This window comes from Limanda limanda, chromosome 5 (genome assembly GCF_963576545.1).
Source record: "Limanda limanda chromosome 5, fLimLim1.1, whole genome shotgun sequence".
Lineage (NCBI taxonomy): Eukaryota > Metazoa > Chordata > Actinopteri > Pleuronectiformes > Pleuronectidae > Limanda > Limanda limanda.
The window spans coordinates 23,192,400-23,220,202 of NC_083640.1; the positions used below are offsets into that span (position 1 = coordinate 23,192,400).

A 27,803-nucleotide genomic window follows, 5' to 3' on the forward strand; every position below is an offset into this window, starting at 1 on the left:
CGGGCCCTAATGAGTGCAAATGTCCGTAGTGGCCTTCAGGGCCATGATGAAAGATAGTGCATCTCTGCTTCTCCTTTGGGTTTCTAGTGATCTATGTCTCCACATTTTGTTCCACATATAAATAATAATAATAACTTTATTTATACAGCATTTTTCAAAACAGCTATGAGAAAGTGCTTCACATACACACCCATGACTTTATATTATATAAAGGGTGGATCCAAAGATCAAAGGTCAAAGTCAATTTCACATCACAAAGACGGTTTTGGTCATAACTTTATAATTTCTGACTAATACGCATAATTATGACACGTTTTCAAAATCTAATTTTACTGCATCATTGTCATGTTTTGTTGGTCATTATTCAACACTGTCACACGGGGGCAGTAGATTGTAACGTATCTCATGTGTTCTTGGACACACAACATATTAGATGCAACCATTACATTATGAAAGTCCGCAGGCTTTTATAAAAAATAGGCAGAACTATTTTGTGTGTCTCTCACCTGCTGCAGGTGCTTCACCAGTCGACACATAAACTCTCCAAAGAGCCAGAACGGCTGCTGACGTTTCTGACTTCACAAACTACCTTGTGTTCTGTAATGGAAAATATTACCATAGTTCACATAGGTACACACACATACCATACATAGTTCACATACACAAGCATACACACTACAACTCTTCAAACACACATCTCTTCACTGAATCTGCATAAAAAGCACACGCCTGCAACTGTATCTTTGTCATCCCCTCTGCAGAATGCTCTTTGCATGCTGTGTGTGTCCTAGTGGTTGTTTTCCTTATGAGTAAGTTTGAGTTCCTGGAAAGCAGCTTTGTTGTAATGAAATAAACTAAATGAAACCAATCAAATGGACAAGAGGCGCCAAGGAGAACAGCAGTGTTGTAGTTCACTCACGTTGATGACTCATATAAAAACTAATTGGGGTCCATGAGTCATTTTGCTTTGGGAGTGTTGACGTGAGAGAAAGTGTGAGACGCTTTTAAACAAATCTCCATCATCAGCTGTAATGAGTTATTGTATTCATCCAACGGGTTCAAGTACAGATGTGGAGTGAGTTAGCAGAGCTGGATGTTTCATAGTCTTACAACCCAAATTATAAGTTAGCCTTTTCTAAATTATTTTCATCATTGAGAAAAAGAGGGAATTTCTATTTTCATTAATAAGCAGAAAATGTGTTTGACACCAGTTATGTTCTTTCTTGATTAAAGATGTTCTGTTAAACAAGTCTTTGTCTTTTCAAGTCCTGAAACAATCTGTCACTGGTTGGAAAAAGTAGAGAACTCCAATTTATACTTTATATGGGTTAAAAATACACTTCAAGTGGAATATCTGTGCATATTTCCTTCGTCCCATAATCAACCTTAAGCAGAATATAAGAGATGACAGCTCGTCAGTTTTCTGCAGAAACGTGGATAGTGAAACCACAGATCTACTGATGAGTCATCACCAAGACGAGATGAGATGATGGAAACACAGCTGCATAGAACAGGATTTAGCCTTTTATTATTTCATATTTACAGACCTATTGCAAAGTTTACACTGTCACAAGTTCCAGGCTTTATTCAAGCAAAAAGGAACCTCGTATTTGAGGGATACATGTTATGTGCGTTACTTTTTCTTGTGTGCGTGTTTTCTGTGGTTCAATTACATTCTTGACATAGAGATAAATATACACTTAAGACATTTCAAAGACTATACAAACTGAAAAAGCAGTTTCAAGACACTGAAACTCCATGTTGGCATTCTGCTGGGACGAGACACTGAAGAGTGGCTCGCCCTCTCACACCGTGGTTAGCGAGCTGTTTATCACACAGCTGATTTTGGTAGTTAGATTTCAACATTATGGAGACATATTATGCTCAAGTTTACGTTTGTGATTTTTGTTTATTTCTTGACACGATCTATATGCTCTAAGGTTCAGAGACCCCATCACTGTCCTCTTCCTGTCCATTGCTGCAGCTCCTCTTTTCAGCCTCTGTCTGAAACACCTTTAGCTTCTGTCACTTTAACCTCCAGTGTAAGAAATGTAAGAATTTTGTCTCCCTCTACCTGGTTGGGTAAGCTGGGCGAACAAAACTTGAAAATAACTGCCTGAACACACTTGAGGAAAGATAAACTTATAACAGCATAATACGTCTCCTTTAATAGTATCATGGTTAATCTTTTCAGATTTATCAAGCTAAACCTGATCAACTCTTCACCTCAGTGAGCATTTCCTCCTGCATACAAGTCACGCTGAGATTTACCTATTAAATAATGTGCGTATAAGTGAGAAATGGCAGAAAGTCGCTAAATATAAAAACACCTTGTTCTCAGGTCCTTCTATGGGTTTCATTTTTAAATGCAGATCCAAGAACTAAAACACTGACATCAAAAGGTTTCTGAAGCTAAAATCAGTTATGCTGAGATGGTTTTTTATAACCTTCCTTTGATCGTGGATATGCATACGTGGGCTTCAAACCAGTGTGTGGGCTGCAGGAGAGGATTCAGGAAAGGAGGCAGGAAAGGAGGCACGTCCACATCTCAAACGATTTCCTCGCTTCTAACTTCCTTGTCAACATTCAGTCTCTCAGTCTTTTCCGATGGGACGAGCTTTGGAGCAGGGATGGAGTGGGAGGACGGAGGCTCACATGTTGAAACTCTCTCCACAGCCACACGTGCCCTTGATGTTAGGATTGTTGAAGACAAATTCACTGGACAGCTTTGAATTGACAAAGTCCATCTCAGTTCCCAGGAGGGTCAGCTGAGCCTTCTTCTCTATGAACACTGTCACTCCTGCAGACAACAAAACAAGTTTTTCATTATCAAAGCATCATGAAAATAATTTGACACATCATCAAGTGGTAGTAATTTAAATAACCTTCACTGACAGTGGTACATGCTGCGAATAAGATGGGATTTTGCTTTATTGATCCACTATTTGACCCAACAGCAGTAAAAAGTAGTAGCAAAAGGGGAAACTAAATAAGAATAAAATAACAATCGAACAGAATCCAAAACAAACAAGTTAAAATAGAAATATTATACACAAGATTATTATACAAGATATGCATTTTAAATAACACTAAATTTAAATTTTTTCTATAAAAAGATGCAATATTGAAATACAGATGTTTGTCTGCACATTATGTCCCTTAAATCAGGATTTTTATAGTACATTTGCAAAATGTATTAAATATAGATTATTTCTGTCATTTGAACTGGGGTTCTAGATACTAAAACATTATTTACCATCCTGCAGCACTTCCTCATCAGAGGTGGCTTTCTCCTTGGTGTAGTCCAGTGTGTACGTCAGTCCATTGCAACCACGAGTTCTCACTCCAACCTTCAAACCGATCTAAATTACCAAAACACTGCAATTAACATCCTGCGTAATTTACCCTCAAACAATCACTGCATTGTCATTAACTTTACAAATAGAGCCTGCATATTCTATATGCATGACTGGAGGAGCATGTGATGCAGAAGTATTAAGCTCACATAGGGTGACACCGGTCAGAAACAAAAATGTTTGTAGTTGTTCTAATCAACCACATTGAAAGGTAGAGTGAAAAAACCAGGAGAGAGAGAAACAATAGTGTTAAAGTAAAGTTTCTTTTAGAACCTTAAGATTCATTGGCCTTATATGAACTCAAATAATCTTACACTCCTTGTAAGGGCAGAATGAATTGATCAAAAAACATCAATAAACGTTGATAACAGTTCATTTTTAACAACCCAGTGCAGAGGAGGATAAATTCCTCTGATGAGGACAAACCAGTTTATTGACAACTAGCTGATATACAAATACAATGGATGTTGGTCGAATGCATTTACTCACATATTCCGGCTTGTCCTGAAGCAACACTCGGATCTTGTTCACAGCTGCTGGAGTCTGAGGAAGAGACAACAGAAGAATTAAGGCTTCTACTCACAGCTTCAGGACACATCAAGTGAAAGCACTTAGACTGAGACAACACACATATCTCCTGATAAGATACAATCAGGACACTTGTGTGCCGGGCCGATTCATATTGCTATTCCTAAGTATTGCTATACAATAAGTTCTGTGATCCAAACATACAATTTATCTATATATTTGTTTAATGTTTTTAAAAGTAGACAATATGAAAAAAAGATGAATTATGCAGCTTTTGGCTAGAAAAGAGCAAGTTTTGACCAAACAGTGCCAGCTTTAAACATATAGGGCTGCAACTAACGACTATTCTGATAGTCGATTAGTCATCGATTATTGAAACGATTAATCGACTAATTGGATTATGAATGACACAAATTTTCAATTGCTCTTATTTAGCCAACAGCTTTTAAATTTATGCTGAGGTTGTTCGAGGCATGTGATGACTGAAAATAAAGACAATAAAGATCGATACTTAAAATAAATTTAAAATCAAGCATCCATTTTTTCTGTTAACAAAAGGAAAGGGAGAGTATCAGCATTAAGAACATCAACAAACAAAACTACAGTCTTCTTCGGACTGCATAATTTTGATTAAAAAAGACGTTTGTCAGGCAATAGGATAACATTACGCTTTTAAACTAGTTACAAAAAAGTCTAAACCATATTTTTGTAATGGATTCTAGAATCCTGCGCACAGGTATATACGTTTATGTATAACATCTGACTGAGGCGAGTCCGCATCGTCTCAGTTACGAAGTCAAACCTGCCTCCTTCTCAAATGCGCGTGCCATGCTTCCATGGAGAGCAGGTCCGCCGTACAAACATTGCACGTAGTTTTTTCCAGGCTATGTTAAGAGTGAAGTCAAGGTCTGCAGATCTTTTGACTTCCTGGTACGCGATGGAACGGACGCCGCCATTGGTCGATGTTTTGTCGCTATTGCACATGCGCGATAGGAAGGAAGCGAGATGGCTCACTCCTCAGCTACTTCCATCAGCACATCCGGTAAAACAACGTTTAGTTCAGCTGCACGGCACGAAAAACAAGCGATATGACGTAACCAACGAATCATCGACGAGTACATTTGTTGGCGACTATTTTTGTCATAGATTTTTGTCTGTATGCTGCTATAGTTTAAGTTGAACCTGCACCCCTATGGCTCCTTCTCTGTGGGAGTGGATGTCAGTGCAGAAAAGGAGGAGGATCTCAGGGTGTGAACTCTCTCTTGTGGAGGCATTTTGGAAACTAGCCATCTGGTGCAATGCCATCAAAGCCTCTGTGTTTATCTGGACTTGTTTCATATCTTTACTGTACACTTAATGTAATAGCAATGTCCTAACATATGGCTTATGGTAGAGTACAGTTCATAGGAAGTATTACTAGTTTGATATATTTTATATCATTGTCCCTCACAGCTACAGTGCAGCTCCGTGTAATGTGATGTTTACTTCATGCCCCATCCTTTATCACCTCCAGCCACCGTGCACACACATTATCTTGACACAACAGTGTGAGGGTGATGTTCGCCATCACACCAACGATAATAACGATCAATGAATCTGCTCACAGTGGGAGTCGTTTACCACGTTAGTTAACAGCTTAGTTTCATACTTTACTAACTGGGACAATCGTGAATATATGGAGCTCCTGAAGTCTCAAGAGATCTTTTTTTTTTTTTAATTTTAAGAAGATGTTAGTGTTTTTATAACTTAGATACACACAGACACCAGATTTGTACCGTTACATAAGAAAAAATGTAGCTCAAATAGTTCTTGTTGCTCTTGAACACAGACGCAGGATTGTCAGGAATCATTTGCTGAAGGAAACAGGCTCATGAGACGTGAGGACTTAGTTTCTATCATAACTGGAGAAATTAAGAAACTCTTAAAAGCAATAAACACAAAATAGTGTTGTTTTCAAAGAATGGGCCAGTCTAGTCTCTACTAAAGATATTAACTCTGTGTTTGCTCCCACTGGATAATTAATAGTGCGCACAAGATAAACACACATCATGTTGTGGGACTTCAGGGGTGAACAGGCTTAATAAACCATGATGTAAACTTGTATTGTTTTTAGTTGGAGATGCTAACTTAATAAACAGGAAATGTCTTGACCTCTGGATAATTCTCATTAACACTGTAGCTTGTGTCCCGTCAACCAATCAACGTGTTGCGTTACTAACTTAGTTATAACTTAATATATACATACACACATATTTAAACACAATAGTCCCTATTAACTAACATAGTTCTGTGGCACGTCATGGACAGTTAGCTTAGAATGGTAGCGGTGGACTGCCTTCAGTAAGGTTAGCATCTAGTAAAAACAATGGAAATATGTACTTTTACAACCTTGTGTTGTACTTGTATTATCACACGAATGTGTATCGTGTGTACATCGGTCAAAACAAACCCAACGACACTTTACAGAAGTTTCTACGGAAGATATTCGGCGTGTAAAGTTCTAGTCACCGCTGGCTAGCTAGTTAGCTAGCTTAGCTAACCCCCGGATCACGTCACGTTAGCTAACAGCAGTTGGTGATGACGCCACACGACCTGAATCAACACTGAGCAGATGCAAAATAGTGATTTAGATGATATTAGCACCAGTAGATCAAACTTACCAGTGTGAGAGCGGCTCTGGTCGCCAGTAGCTTCCTCTTGCTGACCGCTCGCACGGTCGCCCTCACCATGGAGGCAGACATCTTTCTGAAGCGAACAATCACAACACTGGACTGCGCATGCGCCTACAGCTCCAGGTCCGCCCCAAATATGACACCCGTTCAACGATTGGCTGTTATTTTTGACGGACGGGCAATTGAACCAATGGGATCACGGATAACCCCCCCATGTATTTCTGTTGCGTAAACCTAATCTCAGTGTTGTTGCTCTTTTAATTTATATTAACTCAAAAAACTCTTACGTCAATTGTTTTTTTTTTTCTCAACTAATAGTTTAATTGTAAAATACCTATTAGATGATTTAATATATTTGATGGGGAAATTGCTGAGTAAATACCAGGGGCGTCGTTAGGCTTGTTTTAGGGGGGCTGAAGCCCCCCTAAAATGTTGTTCAGCCCCCCCAAATAATTATTGGGATTTAAAAAAAAAATAATAATAATAATTTTTTTTTTTAAATAAACTATTGTTTTACACATGGACAAGTTATTTATAACTCCAACATGCTACATATGTGAGTGCGTTTCTGCTTTGTATGTTTTCTCCCCCTTCAAATTACAATCCAACAGCCTCTCATCATACTTAACAATAAAAGACCGGGCACTAGGACCTTGGGGAGTCTGTATCGCTGCTGCGCTGGCTTTCTCACTCTGTCAAGTAACGTCTCTCATCAAGACAGCAGGATTACAGCCAAGGAGTTTAGCTCATAGTAAATGATGCATGGAGTTAAATTGTAAGTACAGGTGGTTACAGAATGTGGCTATCTGTAGTTGTTAACGATTGTTACCTGCTTGAATTTAGGTTTACTTGAGGCAAATGAAAGGGAATATTGTAATGAGCTATGTTAACACTAAGCTAGCTAGCTAGCTATTTTGTTAGAACATTTCTCCAGTGAGCAAGAGTGTGAACGAGCAAATTTGAAATGTAAGAAATAACTATCGACAGCTCTCTATTCTTTGCATTAATATCTATCTCTAGTATTTTAAAACAATAATATCAGTGCCTATAGAATGTTGATGTTTATAATCAGTTAATGCTAGTCAAAACTAGTATATCCGTCTTTCCTTAACAAGCAGGAAAATTATTTCTCTCTATTTGAGAAAAGTTCATATTTGTGTTGTCAAATTTCACAATGACCCTGAAATTCTGTTTCTTCTGTTATCTTACACTGAATGAATGCAAGCAAAGATACAGAGAAAAATCACAGTCTTTCTGATTGAACCAATCTATGAACTGTCTGAAACAATGGATATCCGCAGCCCCAAATGAGCCCAAAAAAAATTGGCGCGCGCTTTGCGCAAACATTGAACATCCTTAGGGGCTAAGCCCCCCCTTTCTTTCAATCCTAGAAACGCCCCTGGTAAATACTATAAATCCGCTTGACAGGCTCATTTTCATGTTGTATAAGGCCAGTTTTTACAAGGCAACCTGAGATAGAATAAAAAGACCCATCTTATATAACTATTTATACCAAAGCTGTTGTATTTACTGTAGTTACAAATGTATTAAAGCAGATAGACGGAGAAAAAAGTGATTTAATTTATCCATAATTTCAGCTATTTCATAGTGACAGCTCACAAACATATCTTACATATTCAACACCAATGGTTATCGCATTATAGGATGTATGATTACTGATACTGAAGAATAGTCATTTATAGACAGTTTGATAACTGCATGTCTTAAACAAAACAAATTAACAAAAGAAAATGTATTTTTTCGAGGACAAATTTCAGTTTAATGTTTGTTCTGGGGCACAGAATGGATTGTGAACAAACCTTTCCTGGCAGGACTGGTTTTCCTTAAACTAATTCTCCCATTAAGTACAACAAAAGAAACACAACAAGGCCGGAATTAAAACAGCTACTTTTAAAATGAGGAATTTCATTACAATACCATCAACAACACTTTTTTTTTAGTAAAATTTTGCCATATTAGGGCAACAATAAAGCCAAAAAGTCCATAATCAAAGCTGAATGATAAGCAGCTCTCTGAAACATTAACTAGCAGCAACAGAATACGAGGGTGTGACCCTCACAGTGCAGCTACCAATCTGTGGCACCATTACTACAAAATTAAGCCTTTGTGGCAAATAAATACATTCATATCTCCACTGAATGAAATGAAATTTCCAACAGAACATGAACATAGCATTTGAAGCAGCGTATGTCGTCAGCCGGCACATTAGATTGTTACCACTGAGCATAAGCATGGATCTTTCTTAATGACACTTCCTAATGTGTGGAACAAATACAGGCCAGATTTATCACAGGGCAAACAGTTTTACTGTCATGTTACTTTCAATTCGCACTTGTTGCTTACAGTCGAGGGGAGGTATTTATGCATTGATGAAATCAGGGTGTATCAGTTATGTCCAAAAACAAAAAAAAATCATTTATGATCCGGAAAAATATCAACAAGATGTTTTTATAAATGCATGGAGACAAGATTCACAAAGAGCTGCTTTCAATTCTGAATGAGAGACTGAGGGACGTCAGTGCACGTGACAAATTAAATAGGCTTAAAAAGAAATTCCATTAAAAAATATCCTGGCCATCACAAAAGTTACGCTGCCATTTAAACGTTTTTCAACCTTTTCCGTCTCATGTGTTAAATCTCAAGATTAATGACCAGATACTCAATCATAAAAACATAGTGATGAGAAAATAATGAATAATTGAACTGATGAATGACTTTCTGGTTACGCTGATCTTGATGAATCTGACCTCAGGCCACTTTAAGTAGTAAGCATCACACGTTATCAATGCTGTTGTCCCTTTGTCTGAATGCTGAAGCACTGTTTACAAACACTAGGTCTTACCTGTGAAGCCAGTTGAGCCAATAAAGCGCCGAGAAGTTTCATCATCGATTACAACACAAAACTGCAGTAGGTTGTCTGCAGATACCTTCTAATAATGATTATCAAGATCTGAGTCATATAGATGATACTTCTGAATTACTTACACTTTCCAATTTAAGCAGTTCCACACTGAATCTGCAATGACATTGCTCTAAAGTAGCGCATATAAAAACGTGAGTGGCAGTGTGGGTAAACAAGGACATGAGGGGCATGGGGTAATGGCTTGTCTTGTTAAAATGAAAAAGTTTAAAAAGCTCCTCTTAGGAGAAGCACTGTAGGGGGAAAAAAAGAATCAATACACTTAAAAAGGCCCTATTTGGCTTCAAGTCTAGGCGTCCTGGCTTTGGCTTTTAATGGGCTCTCATTGGCCCAACAGTTCCATACAGATTTAGGGTTTCTGGATTTTCTGTCTGCCCGGACAAGAGGAGAACCTCATGGTGTGTGTAGCCACAGCTGCTGCTGTTCATTCCACTGGGCTCTTCCTGTGACCAGAACGACCCGCGTTTCGGCAGGCGGGACTACCTGAAACAAACCAGAATGCAATAGTCAAGATTATTCCATGACACACCGTTAGCCTGCACCAGTCACTTTTGTTCATGTAGAAATACATCTGTCATGGATACATTTATGCTGATCAAGCTGATAAACTTGAAAGCCGTATTTGATTTAATTGCAGTTTTATTTGCACAGAATCCTTTCAGGTTACAGGGATGGTAACTCATAGAACATGTTCTTAGAATGTGTTGAACAAAAACCGATAAAAACAAGAGCAAAATGCTAAAGGTGAGCCAAAACATTAGACAGCGTTCAGTGTTTCCCAGAAAAGATTCTACGTCAGCCAGTTGCCAAAATAGCTTTCTTTCATTCCCTCTAATCACCATTCCTAAAACAAGACAGATGACCCAACATATTAAGTATTTTGTACCAAATCGGTAATTGTGACAGAACTTAATGAGTTTCAACTTAAGCAGAAACTCTTCGTACCTGCTTGTGGACTTGACATGACATTCTGCTGCTTTCTCTTCTTCTCTTCTTGTAAAGGTAAACCCTGAAAGAGGAGAACGTCATCAGTTTCCAGGTGTAGGAGTGAACATAGCTGCCTACAAATATAAAGTAAAAATTCTTAGCTGACTATTAGAAATTGAGATCATACCTGTTTTTCCTTTTCTCTCAGATTCCTCATGTGGCCTGAAGCAGGGTAGTTATAGTTGTCCGTCTTCACATTTCCTGACAAATGATAAATCAAGGAGTAAAATGAAACTGACTTTTCCCTCTGTTGTTTTGTCATTATAGTTTCCCATATAACTTCTTATTCTAGTACATTTACAATGCAAGAGTAAAGGGAATGAACTTACAAAACTGCCAGTTCTACTATGGAGGGAAGAATTTGATCTTGTGGAAGTACTCGACAATACAAATGATAAAAAAGTGAAATTAAATAATAATTTTTAAAAAAAAATGAGAACCTGCAGGATTTCTGTACAGCTGACAGTCCTTCTTAATGTGGGTACTTGATCCACAAAGGTAGCAGCAGCGAACTTCCAGTGCATCTCTTTTCCTCCAGTTCTCAGTCTTGTGTCTGCCCTGATCCCTGGTGTCATCGGCTGAATCCATTCTGTCTCTCTGGTGCTCTTGCCTTTTGTCTGAGTCCCATCTGTGCTTGGACCTGGACAGAAATGATCCACAATACAGGACAACGATGGGATAGACATTTATCTACACGTCATTTTTTTGTGACAATTTCAGACATGCATTGTAATTATACTCACCTCTTACGCAAGGGACAGTCTTTCATGAAGTGGCCAATCTTGCCGCAGATACGGCAGCAGCGGTCATTGGGCGCTACTTCTCCCTCAGTGAGAACCTCCGAATCAAAGAAATACTCCTGGGACAGATGAGGACAAGTCACAGAATGTCAATGCTTAGAGAATGTTGCCTAAATATGGATTATGATATTTGCAGAGGACATACTAACCATCTGACTGGGGTATTCGAGAGGTAAGGATTTGATGGGTGTGCCAAACAGTGTTCTGCCGTTGATAAAAGCCTTCATGATGAAGTTAGTCACTGTTTTGAAGCAAAAAGACAAAACAAACATTTTAAAAATCCATAAATAGAAAGAAACAGCAGGAAATGAGACAAAAGGACAGATTTAAACAAGACAGAACTAAAGAGGAAATAAAGAAAATCATACTTTTTCTGGACAGGCCAGCACCCAAATTATGATTCAGGTCAAACGGATCTGTAATATAACCACAAGAGAAAGGGACATACTTTAATATGACAAAGCTTTCTGCACAACAAGACATTCATCATTTTATTTCAGTCAGTAATAAGTATCAATTAACTGCATGTAAAGCAGCATGTTTGATAGGTAATTAATTTTAATCTTGTGCAATGACACTGGTTTGCTAACTGTGTACTTTTACATTTTCACACACACTGACCTTCAATGACGATGTATTTGGACGTCCACTGCTTGTTGAAGGTGGTGAGGCGGCCGTGCTGACGGATACAGATGACATGCTCTCTGAAGTCAAAGTCCTCTGTGTAAAAGCGGAGCAGGCCGAGCCACAGGTCTCCCACTGACTCGGTGTTCCCCCCGAACTGTGACCAGCGACTGGGCTGCAGGTAAAAGAACACAAGGCACAGTGGTGAAAACCATATCAATACAATGATAATATAGACACAACACAGTGGATTTGTAAAAGAATAAAACACTCACTAATGTTTTTAAGTCATCAAAGAAGTACACGTTCCAGCCATCAACTAGCGACTCCGGCTTCTTCTTTCCATCATAGATCTGCAACGCAAGTGACGTTTGAAAATGTTTTAATGAAGACACACCTTGTTAGTTGTACATTTGGTAATATAATATAAAGAGATAATAGTATATAGAGGTTTTCTTAGATTATTCTGCATCCCAAATGGAAAAGCTTCTGCAAAAAGAAACCTATTTGACTCCTTAGCTGTAAAAAGGCCTCAGGGTGAGATAAGTGTTTCTGGGATTATAAAGTAACAAACCATAAAGTTATTTTCATGGCAGACATCTAGTTAAAGGGCAAAGAACTGAGTTTGAACCTTTTGACAAACATGTTATTGGTACCTCTTGCAGAACAGGGATAACCGGTGGGTTTCTCTGCTGAAGGAAGTAGAGCACCATGAGCGTGTAAGCGTAAGACGAAAGGCTGCCACGAGAGGCATCCCCAATGTCACACATCTGTAATGGTACAATTACAGTGGTAATTCAGTACAATAAAATGAAACATAATATTACAGAAATAAAAAGTGTTAGAAGTATATTCACCTTGGCAAAAACCTTCATAACGTAGCAGAGGATCTTCACTCTCCGGTCAATGGCAGCATAGGAAGCGAGCAGGTGCGTGTTGTGCAGCGCCTTAACAGAAGAGTGTCATTCAGAGGTCAATTGATAATGTGCGATTTTCTCCTACCGCATCAGTTTGATTTTAATGAGAGAACACAGCAGCAGCGTGAGACAAAGAGCCCCACCAGTGTGTTGTAGAGGCTGATGTCTCCCTCCAGGCCAGTGCGAACATGGTAGAACTTTACAATGGGTACTTTGGCCGTAGTGATGGGCAGGATGTTCTTCAAACCTGGTCACAGAGTGCCGATGAGGTGACGGATTAGCATGTGCTTACATTTTCTGTTTGAATACATTTTACTCGATGGGACATTATGGTGACCTAACTTTCCCTAGGACAGCTTGTGATTCCCTCAAACTTAAACTAACATCAATTGCAAGCTCAAAAAACCATAAACAACCAATGACAGAAAAATAAAAATCTAGTCATGCTCTGTTTGACCGTACCTGGGTGTTTCCGCAGTAGTCTGGCAAGACTTTCAATGATAGTGATGCATTCAGCATCCTGTTGGGAAGAAGAAAGCTGTACTTTATGCATATTCCAAAAGGAAGTCACTATATCAATTGCTACAAATGTCACGGAACAAAGTTTTTAATTGGGAAATATAAAATAAATTCCTAAACAGAGCCTGACCACAACAGTAAATGTATACCTGCACAATCTGACTGAATGCATGTTAAATGAACATTGACATAAAACCTACAGGTATGGTGTCCTGTCCCTCCAGCACCATGCAGATGTCTAGGTCACTCTGTCTGAAGCCATAGCCATTTTTAGATGATCCAAACAGCTGCAGCCGAGCTCCTAAACATAAAAAAGAAAGGGAGTCAATAAAATGTTTCGGTTTGAATAAGTGAAACAGCTCAACAGCCTAGATGTTAGTTTACGTCACCAGCAAACTGTCGTCTGACAAAGTTCTCCACGTCTTGAAGGATGTGCTCTCTCACTCCCACTTCTAGTTCATCTGGAGCAAAGTCAGCTGAAGAGGGAACAGACCTTTAGTCAGGAACAAGGACTTTTCACAGGACACATTTTGACATGTTACAGTAAGAAAAGCACAGGTGTAAAGAATCATTTAAAGCTTGAATTCATGAAGCTGCTTTACTTTCAGGGTCGTGGTATTTTGAATGCTGGTTAACGGACACAGCCATGAGTCATTGCTAATGTTTACAGCAGCACCTGTACTTTTCCTACTATGACAAACGTCTGGAGTTTCTAATAAGTATTATCACATAATACTCACTGAAGCACTGCTCACAGACTTTGTTAAGGACACTTAGAAAGTCTGATGTTATTTGGGGCAAAGGCTCCAGCTGCACCTTCTTGAAATCTTCCGGGCAGTCTTTTTTCAGATGTCCATCACGCTTACACAAGCTGCACACGACCATGTGTGGCTAAGAGACATTGAAAAGAATTCAAGTGAGATGATGCACCAATGCTTTGTCTAGTTTAACTTCCAGCCATCTACAAGGCAAAATATCACCTCAGAGCTTTAAAGATCATCACTTAAGTTTCAAAATGTATTTGTTTTCTTACACATAAAAGTTAAGAGCTAAACCTACCTTTCCTCTGGTGAAAGCTTGTCTGGTGAACTCATAAGACCGTCTTTGTTTGGGACTTTTATTTTCTGGCCTCCCATCTTTAACTGCATCCTCTGAAGTTTGAAGGGACAGGTTGGACTCGTCCTCCTCCTCTTCCTCATCCATTGAACCAGGTGTGTCCACATCTGGACCCTCTTCATCAGACAAAAGCTCCTCCCCAGAAATCTCATCCACTAGGAAAATCTCCTCATCCTCTGTGGTGAGGCTGTCCAAGTGGTGCCTGGTGTGAGCATCCTCGTCCTGCTCGTCTTCATCCTCTGAGAGGCTGCTTTTGCCCAGATCCACCTTCTCCTTCTCCCTCTCTTCATCCGAGTCACTGTATTCTTCGACTTCAACCTCCTCCTCGATAATGCAATCAGAGTCTTCAGGACCATTTTCCACAGCTTTAGGTCGACCTGCATGTTGTGACTGAAGGGAGAGCTGACTGAAATCTGAGGGATCTAATATCGCTTTATTCAAAGCCTTCGCATCTACCCCTTGAATAGGTCCACTCCGCGCTCCTGTCTTACAATTAGCCGCTGATGTGTTGAGTGGAAGTGCAAAGTACTTGTACGTGGTTTTGAGGCAGTGGACCATGTACTCGAACATTTGCTGGCTGTTCACTGTGCGGGCCACGTTTCTCTTCACAGCAAAAGGGTCTGAGAACAGAAACAAACAGTATTGGATCAACCATGTGCGGGTAAGAGTAATACAATTATATATTCAACAGAATTTATATTGAATTGCATTAATCTTTTAAAATGCAAATAGACCATCATGAACCAAATGACCACAAAAGATCACACACATATTCTTGTACAACACTTTTCTATCTCAGACCCACATAAACACTCGCACACCAATAGTACATCATCATGGTTGAGTATCTTGCTCAATGATACATTGACACATGGGCTGGAGTAACCAGGAATGAAACCTCTAGCCTCTCTGCTCCATCTCCTGTACCACAATTGCCCCAATATCTCAAAGCCACAGATACACAATCAATAGTTTTAATAATTTATAGCTGGGACAGAATTAACCTCTGAATATTCAGAGCTTCTTTTTTCAACCCCAGCGTTAACATAGGTGTTCTATCCCGGGATGCTGCACATCTAACAGTGATCAAACTCACCAAGAACTGAATGACAATGACATGGACTTTTCCCTGACATCATTTCCCACACACTAAATTATAAATACATGCAAGTACTCAAGCGATTCTGCAATACCCAAAAGCAAAAAATAACATTTCAAATCACGCAACACATGAAAGAAACTCTGACCTTCCACTGCGATGCGTTTCTTTGGCCAGTCTTTAATCTCTCGGGAGAGGACGACATTGGTCCGCACACTTATTACATTGTCAGCCATGTTGAACTCCAGCGAGAAGAAGCGAAGCATTTCGACCCAGAGGAGCCCGACTTCCACAGGTGGATGAGGGCTCTGAAACACCAGTGGAACCTGCACGAAAACACACCGGACAGCACTTAATATTTGCCTTGGACCCATTCCATGAAACAAGAGAAATCCATTACCTCTGATCTAGAAAAGGCATTCCATCATTGTAAAATGTGCATATAGAAGAACCAAAACAAGTATAGCCTTCATGGTTACCTTTCCCTTGATACAGGAGCCCTCTGCTGGCTGTGAGGAGTCTCTGGAGGCAGGAGTGTAAGTCCAATGTAAATACCCATCCTCTATTTGGACGAGATTTAAGTCTGACAACCTCCCGAGTGAAAACACCTTAATCTGAAAATAATATGATTAAATTAGTTTCCACTGAAAACAACTACCAATGAACAATACTGAAATGAACACTAAATATCTTGAAGGACACGATGCAAAGAAACACCCACCTCATTGTTCAGGTAAGTAGGCAAGAGGGACTCTTTGCGCTGCTGTAAAAAGAAAATAACCATGAGGGCGAAGACGTATGGTGGCAGCCCACCTTCCTCTGCACGGTCAATTTCACAGATCTAAAACAGAAACAAGAACAACGCGTTAAAAACCAAATGTGATGTTTTATAAAAATAAAAACACCGATTTGTTCATTCCCTTTCTCAAGTTGCCTGTCAGATGAGAGCAAGAGGTCAGGGTCTCAGTCGGAAACTTACCTTGGCCCAGCGTCTGAGGCCCAAAACCAGTGGGAGGAGAAGCTGCTCCCGATTGGCGAGAGCAGAAAGATAGGAGGTGGTTTGAAATGCGTTTTCATTCCCTGCGCTCACTTTGCAGATCAAGCCACTGTTGAGAAGAAAAACAGTTTTCAGTGTTGTTAACTGCCCTTTTTCATGTGGTACGGTAACCCTGATATGAGCAATTGTTTTTTTCCTGCTCTGCATGTAAGTAAATTCATCCAGCAGCATTACAGGTTTCCATCTGAAAGATTACAACTTCAGTGTTTCACTACATCAGAGTCTGACTAATTGATTTGCCTTTAAAATAATCCACTAACTGAGCAGCTACTAGACACACCCACCTCTTTTTCTCTTTGCAAATGACAACAGGCACCCTGGCATGAAAATCTGCTTCCATGTCAACAAAGGCAGCTGAGGACACAACAAAACATGTTAAATTGTAAACTTCCATAACAGCCCGGCACCTGACTCGAGTTTCCTATGGTTCCTATGTTCATTGCAGTTGAATGAGTAAGAGGTGACTCACGGCTCACAGAGAGACTTTCCTTGACCAACAACAAGACATCTGGCTGATGCATCTGTGAATACATCCAATTTCAAAACCTTTATACAACATGAATACAATATAAAAAATGAACATGTGAATGTGATGTGTTTTACAAACACAATATTCAATCACTTTTGAAATATCCTATGTCTGCTACATATTCATTCCAAAGTGTTGCTGTTAAATATTTATCCTCTTATTTTAAGTCTTATCTTGTTCATTTTGAGACTATGAGCTTGTATAAATCCAATCTTGTTTGATGAGAGCTGTGTTTATTGTCTAAGTCATATATCAATAAACAGTATTCACACAATCAAACTCGTTCTGGGCTACTCACATGTGGTGGATACTGAATGTCAATGTTAACATCAGAATCCTTAAATCCAAACTTGGTGCAAGATGACCCATAAAGCCTGAGCCTGATCTCTACAGGTGAGAGAAATAGAGAGGGAATAATGTTATTTATATTAAAACAACAACTGCCTCTTTGGTACAAAATAATATCACAATCAGGATGAATTGAGGTCACATCTCTGTCATGAAACAAACACTTTGTCCTCGGATGACGTACCAGGCAGGACGGAGAGAAGGAGGTCTTGCATGATGGAGACAACAAACTGTCTTGTCTCAACATCCTGGTCGTTCATCCCATGCTCCAGGACAACAGCCTCTAGTGCAGCAGTCACTGCACTGATCTGCTCCGGACCTGGAGGCAGAATCTCAGTCAGCATCACCTGTTCTTGCCTCTCCTGGAAACACAAACACACACAACATCTATTACTGCACAATGACAATATAGTCGGATAGCATAACCTAAATGTTCATTGTAATACGATTAATGATTATGCAAAATAAATAAATTTCTTACCCTGACTCTTTTCTTGTGCCGTTTGTCTCTGACATGCTTGTAACCGTCAGACACAGATTCCAAGAGAACATCACACAGAGTGCAGGTGTAAACTGCATTAGGGTTACTGTGGGGCTTCTGAGACCGTTTAAAACGGGGGGAAAAAAGATATTAGACAGTGAATGCAAAAATGTTGTGGTTCTCAATGTTCTTAACTCAGTCACGAATTATATATCAAATACTGAATAGCTGACTTATCAAAACAAATTTACACCAGACTGTACAATGTACGTTTGTACCTTCTTCAAGGAGCAGATCCCGTCTTTGAGGAGTCGACTCTCTGCTTGACGGAGGCTCTGCAGCTCTTGGGTTGATAGCGTGGGGTCTTCATTCACAAGGCTCCTGTTCGCTTCACCAAAAGATGTCTTTTTGTTTCTGTTCCTCCGTCTTTTCCCTTTGGATGGAAGAAAAACATGGGTCAAATGTACAAGATTGTGTTTTTTTTTGTATTTAAAAAAAGTGTCCATTTGTGAAAAACATATTGTCCAAATCTTTACCTAAATTATGAGCACTGCCATCGGAGTCCTCTCTCCTTCCCTGATCCCTGTCTTCCTTCGGACCCTCTGCATGGCCGCTCCTCCTCCAGTGCTGCTGCTGTGGACGCTCCCTCCAGACATCGTCTCTGGGCCCGCTGCTGTTCTCCAGACCAGGGAACCAGCGGCTGTCATCCTTCTGTGAGGGGCTATGGCCGCCTCTGAATCCACCAGGAGAGTAGCTCAGAGGTCCCAGTGGCCCCTTCCTGGGGCTGGCCCGAAAGGGCCCCCCCTGATTCTTCTTGCCCTGCTGACCTCCCTCTGGTCTGAAGTTCTGTCCTCGACCCTGGTCTGGGATCCTCCAGGCTTCCTCCTTGTCTGGTGCTCCTCCCCTCTCCCAGCCGCTTGGCTTGGGCCGGTAAGGCCTGCCCGAGTTTTCCATGGTTTACTTGTGCTAAAACTGAAGGAGGAATATGAAGATGTGAAAACAGCAGGATGTCATATTCCGTTACTATGGAAACAGTTTTTTATTTGACTCAAACTGAGTGTCAACAGGATCATCTGACAAAGTGATGACTTATTCAGATGTCCTGTCGACGAAACAGAAGCATGCTACTGTAGATGCCTTTATTTTCCTTATGGGCAGAAACCTTCATTGACTGTTACAACTCCCAACTTTAACATCCTGTCATTTAATTCAAACCAGGCTGTGGCGGATAAATGCAACCGAAACACACAAGTTTACCTCAGTAACTGGAGATGCCTGAGTCATTTCAACTTAACTTAACATCAGGTTGTCAGAAATATATCCAAAACAGGTCAACTAAAACCCGACTTGTGTTAGCAATGAAACGCTGAGAGCAGGAATCTGACCACCGTGGGAAACCTGGAGCTACCATCTGGTGTTTCTGATGCTACCGCGGCTTGTTTCTGACACATTATAAACTCCATGGTTAATCACGATGACCGTTTAAATGTGAATGTCACGGTAAACAACGGTTCGAGTCCCTCGGCTAACGGAAACATTAGCCACGTATCCTAGCGTTGTGGAGGCACGCTCTGTTAGCATTAGCTAGCTTACTAGCCTCTGTATTGGCTCCATCGCTCTTCTACATTCGGGTTAAATACACGCACCAGTGTCACGTATGACGCTAAGTCACTGTCAACAAACCGCGAATAGCACACAGACACACACACTAGCTAGCTTGTCCCCCACATACCCTAAGCTAGCTACCCCCGTTTAGCTCGCTAGCTAAAGTGACGCCACCAAAACACCTAGCACCCCCCTCAGCTAGCACCTAGCTAGCATGGCTGTTTATGTGAGTTTTCCTGCCGGTGTAAACGTGCAGATGAGGCAGAAGACAACCACTGGTCGAGCTACTGGTTTGGTCATCTGGTCCATACGCAGCCAATAGATACCTGTGGTCGGGGAGCAGACATCATACTGGTAGTCCTGTTTAGCTCTGGTGATCGCTGGTCTTGAACTGGAGTTTGAGAGGTGAAGTCCGGACTGATCTATTTTGTAGCCGTCAGCTCTTCAGTTCCGCCCCCTGCGGAAAAAACAGCTTGGGTTCCGTTTAACCTGGGACAAGGTGGTTTTAAAAAATTCAAACTATCGTGATAAAGTGCAGCGACGTGGATTCGAGAGAATAGAGTGAAAGTTTGGAGCTGAAACCTCCAGCTGTTGTGGATAAACCAGGATGTGACCACAGACACTGGGGGTGAACTGGTGCTACCTCATAGAGAATCACAAGCCTCTGACTTCCTTGAGCAACTGTTTACTGGTCACTGGTCATTTTCACTTTCATTTCCTACCAAAACCTTTATTATGTCATTTGTATTTCCAAGTTTTCCAAATTTGTATTTCCTCAAACTCTCTCTCAGAGAGAGAGAGAGAGAGCTTTGTACATAGGAACCAGAATGTTTTTTTAGTGACCATAGATTGAAGTTGGAACCTGTTATTAACGATCAGACAATAACAAGCCTCAGACATCTATGCTTAACCATATAATTATAATTGGTAATTTTCATATAATAATAATAAACTTTATTTGTAAAGCAAATTTCCAGACAGTCACAGGGTGCTTTACAAGTCAAAAAATAATGATTGAAGGCAAACAATAAAATAAAAATCAAAGAGCAATTTGAAGATCACACAGCAGCAGAGCACAAATAAAAACAAAACAAAAGTTAACAGGAATTTCCCAGTTTGGGATCAATAAAGTACATTTATATATTTCCATCTATCTAAAAAATGATCTTTAAGATTCAAAAGATATAAGGAGTATAATAAGGTTCAGTGGGACATCTAGTGGTGAAGTGTCATGTCGCAGCTGAGTACCCCTTACCTCACCTTACCCCTTCTAAACATGACAGAGAACCTGTGGTAACCTTCATGTCATAAAAACTCAAAGGTGTTGAGTTTGTCCAGTCTGGGCTACTGTAAAAAAACATGTCGACCTCCATAGATATGACACACTCTGATGTAACTATAAATTATTTAAATACAAAAAGCCCATTATAGGGTAAAGAACCCTTAGATGAAACTCACTAGTGAAAACATCATGAGGATTATTTCATATTCAATATCTGCCAATAGATCCCTTTCACCTAAATCTCACACACTGGACCTTTAATTCATTAAAAAGAGTGGTGGGACTCGATAAGTATAAACTTCTTCTTTGTCAGGCATGATGGTTTGTTGTGCATTTCTTCTTATTTGCTTATAAAGATAACTTGTGGGAAATAAACATTCAAAGAGAATGTGTTGTGTGTGACATGACACTTTAATTTACTTAATCTCATGACACCTGCAGCACAAAGGTCTAACATATGGTTGAGTGTAATTAAACATGGGGCAGGGGGTGTGTTGTCTGGCCTCGGTTGCCTGGGGCGACGGGAGAAAGGTGCGCTGCACGAGCGGGGAAGACCCCGGGAAAGAGACGTCAGCAGGCGGAACTCCCCCCTCAGCGTCGCGCAGCTCAGTGGACTTGTCCTCAGTGACTCCGCCGGGGACCGAGAAGATGGTGTCTGCTGTGGACGGAGGCTGCGGACCGGAGGCCGGAGACAAGCGGAGACACATGGGCGGCTTGTCCCCGGCTCGACAGCGCAGGTCTGAGGCCAGACACAGGAAACAGAAACTCACATCCAGGCTGAGTGACTCCGGCTTCCAGGAGGACCTAGGAGACTCTCCGGTCTCATCCCCGACCCGGACACCCACAGTGTCCCCGCTCCGGGTGCAGGAGCCGGCAGCGGGACAGCAGCTGTCCGGCAGCTGGTTCCTCCAGTACGGAGACATCGGCTTCCGCGTCCAGAGGGAGAGAGAGGGACACTTCCATCCCTGCAGGAGCCTGGCACGACAGCCACAGGTAGGACGTTTGAGACAGGACAGTTATGATGACACAGAAATGTGCACTATTGGTGCAAATCACAATATATATAAATATGAAAATATTAGTTATAAGCAGTCTACTTCTCTGCATTGTTTTAACAAAGCCTATAGTATAATCAAACCTAATAGTCCAGCAACTTTCAAATTATTTTCAAATGCAGTTACCGGCTGCACAAAATAAAAATTGGCAATGATTCCTTGAATGATGCTTGATATTGAAACATCTTGATATGTAACAACCAATAAAAAGAAAACCTAAATATCTTAGTAATATATGGAACTTGAAAACGATATAGAAAACTAAAGTAACATTTACACATGCACACCTTTTCTGCATTTTCTATTCTGGAAAATAAAAGTATTCTTATCAGCAAACATGAGCACCCATGGGTCAATCTGAATGGATTTGAGTTTTTAATTCCCATCAATGTCACCAAGACAATTATTATGTTATTTTATTGTATCAAAGGTGTCACATTCTGGTTCTAATGGATTCTGTTTGCTTGCAGCTGACGGCAGAGGCGCGCTGTAAGCTGGTCAGCTGGCTCATCCCTGTGCACAGACATTTCCGTCTGTCGTTCGAGTGCTGCTGCCTGGCGGTGAACATCCTGGACAGGTTCCTGGCGTCCACAGCGGTGGCTGCTGACTGCTTCCAGCTACTGGGGGTCACTGCACTTCTATTAGCCACTAAACAGGTGAGTCTACGAGTGTGGAACATGCTTAAGGAACTGATAGATTGCGTGTTTTTGGATTCCATTCACTATAACACCATCTCTTTCTCTGTGTCACCAAGGTGGAGGTTGGCTCGCCACGGATCAGCCATCTCTTGTCATTGTGCTGCGATGCCTTCACCAAGGAGCAGCTCTGCAACCTGGAGTGTCTCATCCTCCTTCGCCTCAACTTCCGCCTCGCTGCACCCACCCTGGCCTTCTTCATGGACTACTACACCAACTGCATGGAGGCCGCCCAGAACGAGGCTGGAGGCGGTTTTGCAAGAAGGAATCTGGACACAAACAGACCCAGGCGGTGCAGCGACCTCGCACAGAAGGTGTGCGAGCTGAGTTTAGCAGACTATGCTTTTAACAAGTACCCAGCGTCTCTGACTGCCAGCTGTGCACTGAGGCTCGCTAGTGAGCTGCTGAAAACAGAGCAGGGGCCTACAATCCAGTCAGGGGAAGACCAGTGGGACAGTTTTGTGAATGAGCTATGCGTCCTACCAGCCTCGTCCGAGAGTTCTGTAGGTGAGGACGGCCACAACCAGAATCTGGCTCGGGAATGCAAAGACAACCTGAAGATGCTGGTGTCTTTAAACCAGGAGAAACTGGACGGGATGTCCAACATGTGACTGCAGTGAGCCATCCAGATGTTTGCAAAATGCCAAAATACCTCTCTAACTTTGTATTTTAGAGATTATTTCAACAAAACACAGAAGTGAGGATGAAGTGCCTCATGTTTATGCGTTGATGAAGGTTCATCATGTCCACTCGACCTCAGCCATACTTGATACCAGTCACTGAATGTTTTACAGCTTAGCTTTATTGTTTACCATTTATTGATAGTAGGTTATTGTCTATCAATGAAGTATTTTATGTCTTGATTAATTCTAAATCAAAATCTCGTTTATGCACTGACTTGCTGCAGGTTTATATGTTATGTTTCTGTTGCAACCTCTAAATAAAACTGAAAACTGTGCTGTACTGAACCGATTGATGTTGTGAAATAAATGATCAGTAAATTAATTTGTGTTGGTGTCAAATGATGAAAATTGAAATAAATATCAATTGAACACTATTACAGTGTCAGGAACTCTCAGAACGACATAATGCAAATGTTGGAAACTCTATTGGAGTTATTGGACATTGTTGAAGTGTCACGTCTTTTCCAAACTGCAGAGTTTTGACTTTACTGACTTGGATGTTCTATAACTTAGGTGAAAAGTAAACTATGGAGAAGATGAGATGAGATAAGATAATTCATAAGAAGTCAAATCAGCAAAGGCCATATACCAAAAATACAGGAAACATCAGTATAAGAAATAAACAAGCATGATAAACATAAGGACATATACACATTTCAGAGAATAGCAAAGACATTTAGAATGCAAACAAAATATATTCAACATAAACTGGATTCCACGTGAACAGTATTGCATAAAGTCGATTTTGAAATCAGTACCTAATAAACCCATTTAAGTAGCCTCTCTTAAATAATGACTTCATTACTGTAAATCTCATTATTACACATCACATTCCTGTGAATGGGTTCCATGGGTTACTCAGGTTACACAGGTACACAGCCCCTTCAAGGACAAAAGAAGGAATAAATGCTTTTCACCAAGTGTAACTGATTCTTGTGTCTCTCAGTCTATTGTGCTTGTTTGCCAGGAGGTCAGTTTAAACACGTTTTTATTCAACGTTGCATCATTGTCATTCTACACTGAACTCTGCCAACACAGCCCGGTCAATTGAGCCTGGTCTTTATCTGATAATCCATTACGCGTGGCATCTCGACCCGCTGACACGGTGTCGACCACACAGGTGCATTCAGCGTTAAGGGCCGAGGAGCCCTGCTCGTGTTTGTTTACTAAAAGAGGCATTTGTCACCAGTGTTTACTGAGCTGTCTGCTGCAATTACCCCCTTTTCCTTTTCCACTTCTCCTCAAATGTGTCAACAGGCGCTGACCTCAGCCAGGCAGGTATTTTACGCACGGTTGGATAGAAATTAAGCGCGTAATAATGCCGTGGCCACGCGCACTATTAAACCCGCTGAATCTGCAACAAACACACGAAGCAGAACTGATATTAAATAGGATGGTATAATGCCATGCGTCCCCCTGAAAGCAATAAAGCCACTTGTGGGTGTTTATCCTTATATATACAGTCTATTGTGTTTATCCGTGATTTTATCGGCTGCTCTTTTTGTCTTCCTGTTATTTAGACCATAACCATGACAAAAAAGATATTAGGGTATTTAAGATTTAATATAGACCTTGTAGGAATAGGTCATGACAGGCTACATGCGTCTCTGGGAGGGCACTGCATGGGGAGATTTGGCCCCAGGCGGAGGGAGGGCAGAAATCTGGCGCAGAGAAAACACCTGCTGCAAGGGCGCCGTTTTTGCGCGGTGCCACTTTACACTTCAGACCTTGAAAACCGTTATCCTGCCCCATGTTAATCTCCCAGGACGCGGTCGCTCCCTGGAGACCGGATAGGTGCACGTGATTGGGCCAAAAGTATGAAACGGCGGCACGCAGAGATACAAACCGGGAGAATGTGGTGTATATATCAGCTCTGGATCAAATCATGTCCCCTTCACTTCTGCAGCTTGATGATGGATATGCCAAGAGACAGAACCGTGTTTGGTGCGTCCTGCCGCAGACAAATGAGCCAGCACGGGAGGAGAGCTGCAGTGAACCGAAAGGTACGAGGAATCTTTGTAAGGATGCACACATCACGTGTTAATCTATATAATTGAAAAGACGTTAAAAATGCTTTTCTACACCTGCAGGATAAAGCGCTTGTGCCAAGGAGCAGCAGTCCGATCACTGTGTACGTGGAGCTCCCCTGCATCATTGAAGAAGGTGCGTGAATCTCTGACACCATTCTTCTTATTGTGCATAACAAAAAATAATGTGACAAAAAAATCATGATTTATTTTGCATTACAGCTTTTTCAACAATCGCCTGGGATGATTTGGAGGACTGCGCATCTGCAGTGAGGAGGGACAGCAATTCCCTGGGATCTCAGGTGAGACCACAAACTCTTCTGCACTTTATCCTTCATTTCATGCATCTATTGTTGTTGTACGTCACGTGAAAATCCACGAATTTCCACCCACTTCGCATCTGTCTGAGGGAATTGGCAGGTCTTCAGCCCTGCTTCCCTCCCAGGCTGTTAATGTTTGACACGCTGTGCTGGAATCCTGCACGAATGGCCGTCCTAGTTTACTCATGACACGCAGGCTACCGCTAATTGGCTGGACCTCACGAGTTCTGTCCACAAACTGCCTCTTTGGCACAGATCACCGTGCTGAGCTCATTACGCATTACGCATTACGCATCTGCACTCCACTCTCTGAAATGAGCACCATGACATGTTCTGCCATAAAGCCATGTTTTACTGCCTGGTGGGATTTCCAGGTAGAAACTTATTTGTTTTGTTCATCAACGGATTCTTTTTAAATATATCCATCATGTGATTTAATCGTCAGTTTTGTTTGTGCACAGGTGAATGAATCTGATCTAGATGACCAAGACTTTGGAGATTATGCACTGGACTTCATGGCAGGTGAGCAAACAAAAATGTCTTCTACACAGAGAATGAATGTGTGTGTCACTGTTACAATGATCATGGTTATCATCTTCATCTGAGGAGACGGTCTGACTGGATCTCTGGATGTTTGTCTCCTCTTGTCAGATTCTCCCACCACACTGGAGAGCAGTCTGTCTCCAGCTGAACTGGTCCCGTTTCAGGGATGTGTCATTCCACCTCTCACCCCTCAGCGAGAGTTCTCTCCAGAGGAAAGTCTTATCAACCCATTCACCCAAGCTGCCAACCCAGCTGCCCAGGATGGAGCTCTGTGGCGGGACATGGCCCAGTGTCAGGGCAGAGCTCTGGGACATTCTGTGGAAGTCAACAAGCAGGTGAGATTTCTGACCTGTGTGCAGTGTGGAAATCTGGAGTTGAGGCAATGTTTAAATGTTATTTGTGTTATAGTGGATCTAGAGTATGCAATGCTAATATTGTGATAAGTTAGATTTATACAAGAAATGCCAAAGCCCTGCTGATGACCATTCTTTATTATTTCAGTTATGTGTGAAAGCTTTATATAAGTTTGGAAGATTTTTGTATTTACCCCAGGTTACATTTGAAATAACTGCATATTCCTACTGTTGTAAAAAGGTCTACTTAGATTTAAATGTTGGTAAAATGAATTATTCTCAATCCAGATTTTGCTTATTGCCTCTGAAGCTCAACGAGACTCTTAACAGACAACAGGAAGAGTTTGACTCTCTGCAGGAGAAAAATCTTCACCTCAGGCAACTGGCCAGTCGAGCGAAGCACCTGGCCTCAGTGCTGGAAGTGAGTGACAAACACAGTTTCATCCTGGATACTTTATACATTTTAATTGGTATCCTCATAGACTAAATCTAATGTATACTTATGTTGGTTTTCCATCTTTCCCCCTTCAGAAACTGATGACAGTCAGAGACCCAAACGAACAAGAGCCAGTTCTGTCCTGTGGTGTTAAACCTTCTCTGAGTCCCTGTAAGCGACAGCGTCTGGATGAAGGATATGAGACCGAGTCGTCCGACTCAGTGGAGGACATGCTCAGAGACATCAGCACACGCTGCAACGCTGTCCTGCACAGCTCTGCCACTGCAACGAGCACACAGCAGGAATCGGAGACTGTGCGCATGTTCGGTGCGTTCTCTGGCCTACAGACATCTATATCCAAAGACACGAGCGTGAGGAGAGACGGAGCAGAGGCTGAGGAGAGCGTCTCCTCCTTCAGGACTTCTATCAGAGAGCACAGCACCATAAGGACTCAGGTGTTGCCTCATGGACGAGCCTTCACCTCCAGGACTCAGCAGGGCGGATACAGATTCCGCTGGGTTCCCAACGACAGCTGAAACTATAGTTAAAAAATGTAAAATAATTTCCAATATATACTTGAAATGAGGGGAAAAGTGAAGCTGCTGTGAAAGACGGGAGGGATGTGTGGGTGGGCAGCAACTGTTAATGCTTAACCGATAATCTATAGTGATATCTGTAAATGATTAAATTATGTCTTCCTCAGGTAGCTCCTAAGCTAATTGCTGGTGCTTGACAAAGGAAATAATACTGCCCAGGCTGTTGTTTACATTGCCTTTCTGTTTACAAGCCCCAATGTCATGTTTAGTTTGGCACCTCACAGGATGTATTGG

At 41.3% G+C, this 27,803-nt stretch overlaps 4 protein-coding genes across 4 annotated transcripts; 2 read left to right on the forward strand and 2 right to left on the reverse strand.

The window, feature by feature from the left end:
- Positions 1–1,511: 1,511 nt before the first annotated feature.
- isca1 (iron-sulfur cluster assembly 1) lies at positions 1,512–6,634 on the reverse strand. Its single transcript, XM_061071106.1, has 4 exons — positions 6,545–6,634; positions 3,846–3,899; positions 3,257–3,362; positions 1,512–2,800 (listed from the first exon to the last, which is right to left on the reverse strand). The coding sequence occupies exons 1-4, from the start codon at positions 6,623–6,625 to the stop codon at positions 2,652–2,654; spliced, it is 390 nt and encodes a 129-aa protein (XP_060927089.1). The 5' UTR covers positions 6,626–6,634; the 3' UTR covers positions 1,512–2,651.
- A 1,481-nt stretch (positions 6,635–8,115) lies between these two features.
- Positions 8,116–20,185, reverse strand: tut7 (terminal uridylyl transferase 7). The gene is made up of 29 exons (XM_061071061.1): positions 19,906–20,185; positions 18,511–18,946; positions 18,253–18,407; positions 17,975–18,091; positions 17,678–17,855; positions 17,444–17,532; positions 17,086–17,137; positions 16,901–16,970; positions 16,539–16,665; positions 16,281–16,400; positions 16,039–16,173; positions 15,708–15,885; positions 14,404–15,080; positions 14,085–14,235; positions 13,734–13,820; positions 13,545–13,645; positions 13,288–13,345; positions 12,969–13,072; positions 12,766–12,855; positions 12,565–12,678; positions 12,184–12,261; positions 11,906–12,083; positions 11,653–11,700; positions 11,434–11,525; positions 11,228–11,343; positions 10,925–11,124; positions 10,612–10,685; positions 10,443–10,506; positions 8,116–9,980 (listed from the first exon to the last, which is right to left on the reverse strand). The coding sequence occupies exons 2-29, from the start codon at positions 18,926–18,928 to the stop codon at positions 9,922–9,924; spliced, it is 3,930 nt and encodes a 1,309-aa protein (XP_060927044.1). The 5' UTR covers positions 18,929–18,946; positions 19,906–20,185; the 3' UTR covers positions 8,116–9,921.
- A 1,153-nt stretch (positions 20,186–21,338) lies between these two features.
- LOC133002172 (cyclin-O) lies at positions 21,339–23,222 on the forward strand. Its single transcript, XM_061071936.1, has 3 exons — positions 21,339–21,854; positions 22,387–22,572; positions 22,671–23,222. The coding sequence occupies exons 1-3, from the start codon at positions 21,339–21,341 to the stop codon at positions 23,220–23,222; spliced, it is 1,254 nt and encodes a 417-aa protein (XP_060927919.1).
- A 1,985-nt stretch (positions 23,223–25,207) lies between these two features.
- On the forward strand, positions 25,208–27,509 carry mcidas (multiciliate differentiation and DNA synthesis associated cell cycle protein). Its single transcript, XM_061071937.1, has 7 exons — positions 25,208–25,297; positions 25,385–25,457; positions 25,544–25,623; positions 26,103–26,163; positions 26,293–26,519; positions 26,848–26,958; positions 27,069–27,509. The coding sequence occupies exons 1-7, from the start codon at positions 25,208–25,210 to the stop codon at positions 27,507–27,509; spliced, it is 1,083 nt and encodes a 360-aa protein (XP_060927920.1).
- Positions 27,510–27,803: the final 294 nt, after the last annotated feature.